Below are 13,438 nucleotides of genomic sequence, written 5' to 3'. Positions count from 1 at the left end.
TCTCTGGGTTGTGGAGGTGAGACCCACGCAGACACTGGGAGAATGTGCAAACCCCACAGGGGCAGTTTTGGAAGTAAAGTTTGTTGGTTTCTGGTTGTGCTCAGAGCGAGGAAAGAAGTAGCAGTTTCCCAATAGTATTGTGTCTACATGCAGATGTACTATTGATACCAAAGGTTCCTTGATTAAAGCTGACATTTGCAGCTATATCATAAATAAGTAATTCATCGTGACAGTCAGCTAATTTGTTGCTTCTCTGTCTTCAGATTGTTAACCTAATAGAAGAAACTGGACATTTTCACATCACAAACACAACATTTGACTTTGACCTTTGCTCACTGGATAAAACCACAGTCCGAAAACTACAGAGTTATCTGGAGACTTCAGGAACATCATGAGGACACTGATACCCGGCTACGAGCTGGAGAATTGAACTTTTAGCGATGCAACCGTTACATCAAGCTCTATAAAGCTACTTACAGCAGTTTCTTTCCAGCCAGTCAAGCTTCTCTCCCCTGAACGTGTTGCTGGGGGAAAATGCCAAGAGATTCAACAGATCCTTATCAGCCTGAGGAATGTTCTGGAAGTGTTGGACCTGTGAGGTTCATCACCTCCTTTACCTCCCACCCCCTGGATGTTTGCTCTTTATGAATCTCTGTGGTAATGTGTATCTTTGTGGTGTCCACGTCCACATGGCGAATGATGCATGTGCAACACTGCCTTAGTATGTAACTGATCTATCTATTTATTGAAAAAGTCCATTCATGAAAAATAACTTGGATCTTTGGAACACTACCAGACATTGAGCACCCTGGTCGCGTTTATGACCAAGGCTTACGAATGCAGTAGGAATCGGTCACCAGATATCTGGTGAATTCATCTCGTTTTTTGATTTCCTTTGTAAACTAGCTGCGATCATAGGGACACTATGTAACTACACAAATGTTCTAGCCTTAGTAATTGAACTGTAGTGTTTAAAATCTATTACTGTGCACTGTTCTCAGAAACATTACCAGCTTTGATATGTTTTAATTAGTGATCGACCAATGCAAATTATCAGATCTGTACTTGTACTGGGAGGAATGTTGTCTGCACAATCGTGCTATTAAGCAGAGATTTTTTTATTTCTTTCAGATTTGATTCAAACCTTTTACAGGGAACAAAGGATTTGTGGTGTCATTTTTCTTGCCCTTTTAAAGTATTCCACAGCTTTATTTTTGTTAAATGCAATGCTAGTTGCCTGCAAGCGCAGTCACATCAATATGTTTTTGCCTACATTGGCCTTCCTTCAGATTCTTGTGTTCTTATTCGTTTTCCTGATATAAACTGGTGTACACCCCCAAGTTGCTCACCTCTATGGACTTGGTGATGGGTAAATACATCTGAAGATTCAGAACTCGCTGGCAAAGTGCAGATAAAACTGATATATGCTAGGCTGGTTGATCACTAGTTTAAAGCTTTTGGCATATCAAACTTATTTAATTTTTTTAAGAAGTGAGATTGTCTAAAATATTCTGTTCCCAATTTTCTGTAAGTTTGTTGTAGAAAATTCTTGATTTGGGATTAATTATTTATTTGAAATACACCCTTCACTGCCAAATCGGTTTTCTGCCACCTTTACCATCTGGCAAAATGTGCGTGCTTATCGGTCCATCCTTTGGATAGTAAAGTTATATTTCTTAAAAATAGATCTTTCTTTAGCAAGTATGTTGCAGTAAAATCATGTTTCGATGGCATCTTTTTCCAGGAGACTTTGACTATTACTTTCAGTCCAAAGATGGGATGAATTTTAATACTTTTTTTATTACTGAAGGTTCTGAAACTGCTTCCAGCAGAACAAGTGTACTTTCCAATGATAACGAGGTTCAGATAAGTCATTGTGTCCATTACTTGAAATGTTACCTTGTTAGTATACTTTTAATGTGCAATTCATATCAGAAAAATCAGACTTTTTTTTAAAAAGAGGGGAAAAGAAAATTGTTTCATTTCATGTATGTGATGTATGTGTTTTCAATTGCCATTACTCTTTCATTTGGTCGTGTCAGTGGTGAAACCAAGACTGTTCATTCTAGGAAAATATGCTCTAGCAGTTTTCAGAAGTTTAACTTGGTACTTTGAGTCCCTTTAATTTAATGTAGTTGCTTGATCCATTTTGATTGTTGTGGCTAAATTTTGTGGTACAACTCAAAACTTTCAAAAATATTTTATTAAATTGGAAAGAGAATCTGCCTTGTGATTAATCTAGTCATTCTTCATTTGCGTATAGTTCATACAATAAGATGTTGAAAAGTGCAATGCAGTAAAAGCTGTTGGTATTTTCGCAAGATTCTATGCTTCATGGATTAGGAAATAAAGATTTTTTCAGATTGTACTACTTTGAAGGAAAAATACGCGATAGTGGAAATTTATGGTTTAAATCACCAAGTGTTATTTTGTAATAAAACAAAGATGGAAATGAATCCATATATAATCATCCATTGTATTGTATAAACATGGGACACCAGTCGAATATTTTTTGTTGCATAAACCATGTATATAAAGTTTGACCTAGCATTTTGAGCTTGAATCCCAAGGAGAATTTGCTGCAATGTTGAGTATGCCACAATATTTAATTAGAACAAGTGTGTCACACTCCTACAACATTTTTCTTTGCATTAGCTTTTCCATCAACCTTTTGTATTTGAGAACAAAATAAATCCTTTTTTAAATAATTAACATCTGTGTACTTTTCTAATATTCTTACAGTACTGTTTCTCGGTGGTATCTTTGTTTAGATAACATGACAGTTATGCCTGGGGCTATTAGGTTATGACATTTTCCCTTAAAGTAGCTGCATACATTGTATTTTCAAATATTAAATGTAAAATTCCAAATGTGCTGCATCCAACACTTTTTCCGGTCTATTCATAAAATAGCATCCACGATACGGCGAATCAGGAAACCCTTTATAACTGTTTGCAGTTTAGGCACTGTGATCGTGAGTGAAAGACCATGCTATTGCTCGGTTTAATGAATGATACTGAAACTGTTACGAGGCCTGTTAACTCGTGTTGTGACCCTCACAGCAGACGTACTATTATGTTACTTTCTGGATCTCACTTTATATCTTGCCAGTTTTAGATTATTACTCTGGACACTATAGATGCTTGTATACCGAGGAAGAGATACAACAATTTTTTAGGGATCGTGCCAAAGTTTTCTTCTAAATCTGCGAGTAGTTTCTTTGTGGTAGCTCTGCAGCTCAGCCTTCCAACAAGTCGCTGTAACGGACTGAGACCTGAATTAAATGTTAGAGCCCCCCCTTAGACGTGGCAATAGTGTTTCTGCTACATTTAGTAAGAATTACTGGATTCCTGCCAGTTACTCCAACAGACTATTTCAACGTCATTTTCTGAAATTGAGTATCATTTCTACAATGCAAAAGCCATTGTATCAGACTCTGAAACTCTTCCAATAAAGCAGATTAATTTTATGGCTCTGGAGTCAAACAGCAAAAGTAAATGGCAGCCTATATGAGCACTTGCATTTGATTTACTATTTAGATTCTTCCCGAGGGTGGGTTGTTCATCCACCAGAGCCAATCGTGCACTTTCTAATCTTTAATCGTCTGGACAGGTCTTGCCCATGAACATCTGCCCCTTCACCTCCCCCTGCATTTGGGGATTGTTCATAACCGTAAATGACGTTGTGCTTGGAATTATTGAGGAACTGTATGTGTGCAACTGCCAAACCTCCCCCCCCCCCCCCCCCCCCCCGTATAAAATTAATACCAATTTTCAGCAACATGTTAATTGATTACTGATTTCTATTTTGTGGAAATGACCAGGCCACTTTAGAAGCAGGGAGTATTTATGAGCTGAGAATGCGTCACCTTGTTTGAAATAAAAAGCAAATCCATCAAAATCCCTTTAGATATCCATGTACAGGCTCATTCCAGCCTTTTGAAGCTCTCGGCAATTGGTAATTATTGCATACCTTTTTTTCCTTTTAATACAAGAAGTGACCACATTAGATCCAGGGACTTGTCACCCTTTAACCTCATTTGATTTTCTCCAGTGATGATTATTTTATGTTCCTCCCTTTTGCTCCTTGATGTTCTACGATTCTTGTAATGCCTTTGTGTATTCCACCATGAAAACAGATACAAAATACTTCACCAAAGAGGATGAGACTGGGGAATTAGTGATGGCAAACAGGGAAATACCGGTGACTAGGTGCCACCGTTCAGTTGAGCGACACACTTTTTTGTTAATGTACTGGTAGAAGCTCTTACTGTTTGTTTTTCTTACTGGTTCACTCTCTCTCATTCTAATTTCACTTTTTTAGAAAGTAGCAGAGGCAGACCAAAAGTAAAATTCCAAGTCTTTGGGCCAACACTTATCTTCACAGCATTGTGTGCCTTTTCTTTCAATTTGATATCATAACTTGGGTATCCACGGATGGCACATTCTGCATGTAGTCTTTCTTCATGGAAAATGTCTTTTTGAGTTATGAAATATCTCCTTAAATGTATGATTATCTATTGCCATACCTTTTAACCCATTTTCCCAGTCCACTGTAGCCAATTCTATTGTCATACCTTTGCAATTGCCTTTATTTAAATTTAAAACATTAGTTTCAGACCCAAGTCATGTTATGATCACTCTTGCCTGGAGAATCCTTTTATTGTGAAATCCTGATTTAACCTTGTCTCATTACACATGAAAATAGTCTGTTCCCTTGTTGGTTCCAGAATGTATTGTTCTTTTAAAAAAAAACTTCTGTGTGCACCCTAGGGGCTCATCCTCACAGTTACCTTTGCCAATTTCATTCATACACTGTGAAGTGAAACACAAATATTACAGGAGCTTTCTTACAAGTTACCATTATTTCTTGATGTATACTGTGTCCTACAGTGCAGCTACTCCTACTGGTGACAACTTTCCCTTGCTATTTCTTGGCTATATCCAATTTCTCTATATATTGATCTTCAAAGGCAAGATCATTTCTTTCTACAATGCTGATCTCCCGATTTCCTTTTTATTTTCTCCTTATCCTTCTGAATGCCTTCGAATAATCAGTTCCCAACCATCGCCACTTTGCAATCATTTCACTATAATGGGCTATTGTATAATTCTCATTATTTCTGTATGTCTTATAAATCCATCCCATCTTGTTACCAATGCTGCCTGCATTCAGATAAAGAGCCTTTACTGTTGTCTTTTTACCATGTTCCCTACTCTGACCCTTTTTGTTGGTGCACTCTTATTTGGATGTTTTGTTTTTCTGTATTAGACACTGGTTGTCATTCCCATTATTCTTCCTCTTTTGTCCTTTCTCAAATTTCTAAACCTCCCCTCATATAAGCCCCACAGCATTCAGGCAATTTTCCTGCAAAATCAACTCTGACAGGCGAGACACTGGGTGGTTGGAAACTATCTCCTTTCAGATCCTGTTTTCCCAACTCTCAACTGGCCACTGTTCAAATGGAGGGCAAAGAAACTGCCTTGAAGCACAGCAGTTATTAACATTGATAACTGGAAGGAGACAACTAGTGTATTGAGCTGCTTCATGCTTTTGAGTCCAAATGACTTAATTATGAGATGGAGTAGCAGCAAAGAAGGAAGGAGAAGGAAGCAAATCCTGCTCTCCAGTCCCACTGCCTCATGGGACATCCTGCTCCATGTGCCCAACTATCTATGGGTCAAATCCACCCTGTGCCTTTTGTGTGGCTGGGGGATCTAATGGAGTTCCTACATTTAGAGAAGGTGAAATTTGCCCTATGGGGGTGAATGAGGGTTCCACAAGAGATGAGGTTTGTTTATTCTGCGTTTTGGCTAACTAGTTACTGTAGACTGTTAGGGTGCGGGGAGGGGAGGTGGATTGGGTTTATTTGTGTTGTAATGTTTTTCAAATGTTAAAATTTGAATAAAAATACTGTTTTTTAAAGGATCTGTGGGTCGAGAGTCTGCCTGTTCAGTCCCATAAAGACCCGTGGCAGAAATTCACAACCCCGAGTAGACGCATCCTCAAATAAAAGGGCAGCCAATGATGACTTTTCCCTTCTAAGAATTTGCTTGTAGCTCGGGTAAAGATCCAGAGATTAATACCTTTTGTGGTTCGGCTTAATTTCACCCCAGCTGCTCACACGTCCAAAGCAAAACGTCTTTCTTAGTCTTACCTATGTTGTTGCTATCCAAGGACACCATGACAACTGGATTTCCCCCTCCCACTCCTAAGTTCCTCTGTGACCATAAAGAGAGATTTTCTTAACGCTGAAACTGGGAGACTTGCACTGCCTTGACTCTCTCAGCCGCAGATAATTTCTCCTCCTCAAACCACAGGTGGTGCCTGGGATAATTCTTTGTCACAAAGACAGAAAATACTGGACAATCTCAGCAGGTCTGACTGCATTTGTGGAACAAAAAGGGAGCTAACGTTTCGAGTCTGGCTTCTCTCTCCCCAGATGCTGTCAGACATTGAGGTTGCCCAGTATTTTCTGTTTTTGTTTCAGATTCCAGCATCCGCGGTAATTCGCTTTTAGTTCTTTGTGTGTCAGCCATGACTCATTTGGAAGCACTCTTGGCTTTGAGTCAGAAGATTATGGGTTAAAATTCCACTCCCAGATTGGTTTGACATCCTTCCATCTGTGAAATGGTGGGAATGTAGCCTCAGATCTCTGGTGAGGTCAGATGAGATCATCTGCTTCGCATCTTTTGATGGCTGAGCTAACTGATTCTGGAAAGGCAAAGTCTGCCACAAGTGCCACACATGAAGTTGTTCCTTGCTGTTGGTGTGGGATGATCTCTGCTTGACACCATGTTTTCAGGACTAGCATCTGCTTTAGAGCTTCTGCAACCACGTGTTGTGGTGACAAATCCCTCCCCACAGCTGATGAGGCCATTCACAACGATCATCAGCTAGAGTTTCCCACTTACCATGTTTAATGTTGAGGGCTTTCCTGTGTGTTTTTGACATCATCCTTGAATTGGAGTTTTGATTTATTGATATTTGATGTTTTGGGTTATTTGCTGGTCTTTTGTTACAGGCTAGATGCCCCCTACAGCATCTCCTTGGGATGCAGCCATCTTCCATTCTGTGCCCATGCTCAAGCCAGCGAAGCCTTTTTAGTTGCGTTTGCTTTCAAAAGGTCTGCTTGGGCAGCACGGTAGCATGGTGGTTAGCATAAATGCTTCACAGCTCCAGGGTCCCAGTTTCGGTTCCCGGCTGGGTCACTGTCTGTGCTAAGTCTGCACGTCCTCCCCGTGTGTGCGTGGGTTTCCTCCGGGTGCTCCGGTTTCCTCCCACAGTCCAAAGATGTGAGGGTTAGGTGGATTAGCCATGCTAAATTTCCCGTAGTGTCCTAAAAAGTAAGGTTGGGGGGGGGTTGTTGGGTTACGGGTATAGGGTGGATACGTGGGTTTGAGTAGGGTGATCATTGCTCGGCACAAGATCGAGGGCCGAAGGGCCTGTTCTGTGCTGTACTGTTCTATGTTCATTGGTGACTTCCATTTGATGCCACAGATGCATTGTAGACACTGGATATGGTAGTTAGGAACAGACAAATGAGAAGGAGTATGTCACTCAGCCCCGCAATCTTGTGCTGCCATTCATTGATATCATGACTGATCAGATTGTAACTTCAACTCCACATTCACGCCTTGATAACCTTTCACCCACTTCCTTATCGATAACCTATTGAACTTTGCCTTAAAAATATACAATGACTCTACTTCCACAGCGGAAGAGAGTTCCAAAGACTAGTAATTGAGGTTTTATTGTTAAGCCTTGTTCCTTGGTAGGTGTCAATTCACCAGGCTTCACTGCCATAAAGCAATGTGCAGAGGATGCGTGCCTGAGATGAGCATCTTGGTCCTGTGAGTCTATGCCTGTTTTGTAAGGCAGCCAAGTTTGGTTTGTGTCTTTCCAATGCATGTGCCGAGTTCATGGTCAAGAGACTGTTGCCTGTTGCAACATCCAAGGTAGCAGAATTTTCTGACTTCCAGTTGTGTGTTGTTCAGTCTGAACACAGACTCATGCTGTCCCGTAACAACAGTTTTCTTGACGCTGGTAGTGAGGGAGAATATAACACAAGTTAGGGGCCAGGCTCCATGAAGCAACCAGTGCTACCTGGGGCGAGGTAGCGGCAACAGGCAGCTCGGGCAGTGTGACCTGGAGGACTGGCCTCCAGAGTCGGACGAAGGTCAACAACCTACACCAGGCAGCATGAATGAGTAGACACCAATGTCCCTCCCCCCACCCTTCCAAGGAAGCATCCTGCCCGCTGGCAACTCTCAACCCCCCATCCCCTTCAGCACTCTCTCAACCCCAACCCTCTCTTCACACCCCCACCCCCCACAACTGTGGACCAGGTGTGTGGCTAATGATGCCCCCTCTCTGTGCCTCCTCAGGAAAAGCTCTCCCATAAGCGGAGAGAGGGCCTAGACCGGCAGTGGTGTGCCGGACTTGAGAATCCTCACCTCCTTTGAGGAGCTGGCCCTGGGGGTGACTGGTGTGGCTGCGGATAGGGCACGGAGGCTGGCAGGCGCCGTAGAGATGAGGAACAACCAGGCTCCACCCAGAGAACCTGTCAAAAGTGAATAGTGATTGTCTTACTGACTGACCCATCTCTCCCACTGACCACATGGCCATTCTCCCACAGATCCATCAGCCAGTGGGCCATCACGGGTGGCACCCTCTGATTCCGAGGAGGACACGTCGGAGGAGAACTCTGAAGATGCAACTGTTATAGTGGCGGCACAGCTGTCATCCACACTCTCCACCACCTGCATCGTGGTGCACCTAGCGGTTGCCCTCCAGTTGCCGCACCCCCAACTGAGCACAGGGGTAGCAAGCTTAGCAGCCCCGAGCTCTTTGCCTGTGAGCAAAGGTGACTACTTACCTCCTCGGCACCTCACAGAAGCCCTTCCGCCAGGTTCACAGTATTAAAAAGGAGTACTAATCGGCGCCAGCGTGAGCACTTGCTGGGGAGGATGCTGAATGGCGGGTGGCCGTTGGATATGGGGTAGCTCCCACTAATTGTGTGGAAATGGGGCTTAAATGATAATTGGTTTCTTGCCATGCTCCCGCCTATGGGAGCAGGCCAGTTGCATCACAAACTGTTTGGCGCCTGGCACAGTTCCCATTTTTGGCCTCTCCCGCTATTCACCCTTTCGCTTGAGCACAAGTGTAACGAGGGTGGAAGATTGTATCCCCATGTGTTCGGAGTTTTGTCCATGGTTGCACCTTAGCCAGCTACGGGCAAATGAGTGATCAGCATTGCAATCCGCAGTATGATAGATGTAGGTGTGAAGAGCACCACTGGAGTGAGTGTCTCTTCTGGTGATTGTTAGATCCAGTTGGTGCCAATAGCCAGATCTCAGATGGTGCCATGCCATTTAATGCCAATATCTGCCTTGGAAGAAAGAGTTAACATTTCAGGCCTATGACCTTTCATCAGAACCAATTGAGATCACAGGTTTGACATGTTGGGAGGTAGTGGTGTAATGGTATTATAATTGGACCAATAATCCATAGACCCAGGTTTAAATTCCACCCTAGCAGATGGTGCCATTTGAATTCAATAAAAATCTTGAAATCTAAGGACGACCATGAAACCAATGTCGATTATCAGAAAAACCCATCTGGTTCATTAATGCCCTTCAAACCTGCTGTCTTAACCCAGTCTGGCCTACATGTGACTCCAGATCCACAGCAATGCGGTGGTTGATTCTTAAATTCTGAAATGGTTTCACAGGCCACTGTGTTCAAGGCAATTAGGGATGGGCAATAAATGCTAGCGCAGCCAGCAATGCCAAAACCCCATGAAAGATTTTTTTTTAAACACTTCCTCTCGCCATAGATGTGATCAGACTTGCTGAGTATGTCCAGCATGTTATGTTTGTATTTCCGTTCCAGATCCAACATTTTGCTTTGATAGTCTACTATCCTGCAGAAAGACAGACAATGTAAAATTACTGAGGAAATTGTTTAATCCGGGGACAGCAGCAGCGGTGGCCAGAGCAGAGGCACGATGACTAGCACTGCTGCACAGGGAGAGGGGGGGGGGGGTCCAAAACTTAGAAAAGCAATAGTGGTAGGGGATTCAGTAGTCAGGGGTACAGGTAGGTGCTTTTGTGGCCGCGAAAAGGACTCCAGGATGTTAGTTTGCCTCCCTGGTGCCAGGGTTCTGGATGCCTCTGAGCGGGTACAAAGCATCCTAAAACGGGTGGGAGATCACACACAGGTCATTGACCACATTGGTACGAATAACATGGGTAGAAAGAGTAGCGAGGTCCTGCAATGGTAATTTAAGGAGCTTGGCAGAAGATTAAAAGCAGGACCTCTAGGACAGTAATCTCACGATTACTTCCCTTGCCACGAGCTAGTGAGGCTAGCAACAGGGATATGGTGCAGTTGAACACGTGGCTAAAGAGCTGGTGCAGGGGGGGGTGAGGGCTTCAGTTTTTTGGATCACTGGGATATCTTCCAGGGCAGATGGGGCCTGTACAAGAAAGTTGGGTTAAACCTGAACTTGGAGAGGCACCAATATCCTGGCTGAGAGGTTTGCTAATATAGTTCGGGTGGGTATAAACTAATTTGACAGGAGGGTGGGAATCAGAACAGTAAGTCAGCAAGTAGAGAGACTGGGGATGAGCCTGACCAGGGTCAGGCTCGCTAAGATGAAGGGTAGGCTGGGGAGGTTGAACTCAGTGGGACTGGAGGTCTGGAGTGTATCTGCTTCAATGCACAGAGCATAACAGGTAAAACAGATTAACTTAAAGCCTTGATTCACACGCGGAACTTGGATGGGGTTGCTGTAATGGAGACTTGGTTAAAAAAGGGACAGGACTGGCAGCTAAATATTCCAGGATATATGTATTTTAGACGAGACAGGTAGGAAGGTAAAAGAGGAAATTGAGAATATTGTCAAAAAGAAAAAAGATGCATATGTGAGGTACAGACAACTAAAAACAGATAAAACACTTGAGGGATACAAGGAAAGTAGAAAAGAGCTCAAGCAAGGAGTTAAGAGGGCAAAAAGCTGTCACAAAATGTCCTTAGCAGACAGGGTTAAGGAGAATCCCAAGGCCTTTTTACTAGAAACAAGAGGGTAGCTAGAGAAAGAGTTGGCCCACTAAAGGATAAAGGAGGGAAATTATGTACAGAACCAGAGGAAGTAGGTGAGATCCTTAATGAGTATTTGCATCGGTTTTCACAAAGGAGAGGGACATACTGATTGGTGGTGTCTCAGAAGGATGTGTAAACTCTAGAAAAGGTCGTTATTACGAGGGAGGAAGTGTTGGGTGTGTTAAAAAGCATTAAGGAAGACAAACCCCCAGGGCCAGTTGGATCTATCCCAGATTACGGAGGAAGGCAAGAGATGAAATCGCTAGGACTCTGACAGAAATCTTTGTGTCCTCATTGACCACAGGTGAGATCCCAGAGGATTGGAGGATAGCCAATGTTGTAACATTATTTAAGAAGGGTTGCAAGGATAATCCAGGTAATTATAGGCCAGTGGGCTTGACGTCAGTGACAGTGAAGTTGTTGGAAAAGATTCTCGGGGTTGCAATCTATGCAGATTTGGAAGTGAATGGTCTTATTAGCGACAGACAGCATAGTTTTGTATGAGGGAGGTCATGTCTCACTAATTTGATTGAGTTTTTTCAGGAGATGACAAAAATGATTGATGAGGGAAAGGCTGTGGATGTTGTCTATATGGACTTTAGTAAAGCATTTGATAAGGTCCCTCATGGCAGTCTATGCAAAAGATTAGATCACGTGGGGTCAGGGGTGAACGAGCTGCATGGATCCAGAACTGGCTTGGCCTTAGAAGACAGAGGGTAGCAGTGGAAGGACATTTTTCCGAATGGAGGTCTGAAACTAGTGGTGTTCCGCAGGGATCAGTTCTGGAACCTCTGCTCTTTGTAATATATATATAAATGACTTGGAAGAAAACGTAGTGGATCTGATTAGCAAGTTTGCGGATGATACTAAGATTGCAGGAGTTGCAGATAGTGATGACGAATGTCAGAGAATACAACAGGATATAGATAGGCTGCAAAATTGGGCAGAGAAATGGCAGATGGAATTTAACCCGGACAAATGCATTTTGGTAGATCCAATTCAGGTGGGAACTATAAAATAAATGGCAGGAGCATAGAGATACAGAGAGATCTGGGCGTGCAGGTCCACAGATCCTTAAAAGTGGCAGCACAGGTGGAAATGGTGGTAAAGAAAGCATATGGCATGCTTGCCTTCATAGGAAGAGGTATCGAGTATAAAAGCTCGAAAATTATGCTATAATTATATAGAACGTTGGTTAGGCCACATTTGGAATACTGTGTCCAGTTCTGATCACCGCACTACCAGAAGGACATGGAGGCTTTGGAGACAGTACAGAAAAGGTTTACCAGGATGTTGCCTGGTATGGAGAGTATTAGTTATGAGGAGACATTGAATAAACTGGAATTGTTATCCCTAGAGAGAAGGAAGCTGAGGGGGTGACCTGATAGAAGTTTATAAAATTATTAGGGGTATGGATAGGGTGAGCAGTTGGAGGCTTTTCCCCAGTGCGGAAATGACAATTACAAGGGGGCACAAGTTCAAGGTGAGGAGGGGAAAGGTTCAGTGGAGATGTGCGGGTGAAGGTTTTTACACACAAGGTGGCGGTGGCCTGGAATGCCCTGCCAAGTGAAGCGATCGAGGCAGATATGTTAGCGACCTTTAAGACTTATCTGGATAGGCACATGAACAGATTGGGTATAGAAGGATACAGGAGGTTGGTCTAGATAGGACGCGTGATCGGCACAGGCTTGGAGGACCGAAGGGCCTGTTCCTGTGCTGTATTCTTTATTCTTTGTTTATTACAAGAGGGAGATGTTGGGATGGTGGCTCAGTGGTTAGCACTGCAGTCTCACGGCGCCGAGGTCCCAGGTTCGATCCTGGCTCTGGGTCACTGTCCGTGTGGAGTTTGCACATTCTCCCCGTGTTTCCGTGGGTTTCGCCCCCACAACACAAAGATGTGCAGGCTAGGTGGATTTAACACACTAAATTGCCCCTTAATTGGATAAAATGAATTGGGTACTCTAAAGTTTAAAAAAAAAAAACAAGAGGGAGATGTTTGAAAATTGGGTCCAGAAATGCGATTGAACATGTAGCAGGCAATTTAGGCGGGTTAAACAGACTGGGGGGGAAATTGCTAGCATGGAGTCAGAGGGATATGTCCACACCTGACCTCAGTTACGTTGTCCCATTCAAACTTAAACTCGTTAATGGAAATATACAGGATGCCCCTGTTCAGCAAGGGTGATTCGGTTGCGATCCATTGTCCTTCGGGACACTCCTGTCTCACCAGCCGTTAGCCCATTACGGAGTCTGATGGCCTCTTTGTCTGTCCATGGCTCTGTTCTTTTGTATAAACAGGAGTGGGAAATCAAACAGCCAAGATAACAGTAAT

The 13,438-nt window shown here is 43.2% G+C and overlaps 1 protein-coding gene across 7 annotated transcripts in view; it reads left to right on the top strand.

The window, feature by feature from the left end:
* mllt3 (MLLT3 super elongation complex subunit) overlaps positions 1-2,712 on the top strand; it is a 164,820-nt gene extending 162,108 nt beyond the window's left edge. For 6 of the 7 annotated variants that reach the window (XM_038804625.1, XM_038804623.1, XM_038804627.1 and 3 more), the window contains one exon: positions 264-2,712. In XM_038804625.1, coding sequence (XP_038660553.1) covers positions 264-395 — 132 coding nt within the window. In that variant the 3' untranslated portion in view covers positions 396-2,712. The remainder of the gene's footprint in view (positions 1-263) is intronic. The other variant, XR_005461575.1, reaches the window with a different exon arrangement.
* The last annotated feature ends 10,726 nt before the right edge of the window (positions 2,713-13,438 follow it).

The sequence above is a fragment of the Scyliorhinus canicula genome, chromosome 8 (genome assembly GCF_902713615.1).
Source record: "Scyliorhinus canicula chromosome 8, sScyCan1.1, whole genome shotgun sequence".
NCBI lineage: Eukaryota > Metazoa > Chordata > Chondrichthyes > Carcharhiniformes > Scyliorhinidae > Scyliorhinus > Scyliorhinus canicula.
The sequence above is the reverse complement of the archived record's forward strand: the minus strand, read 5'-3'. Positions and strand labels throughout refer to the sequence as shown.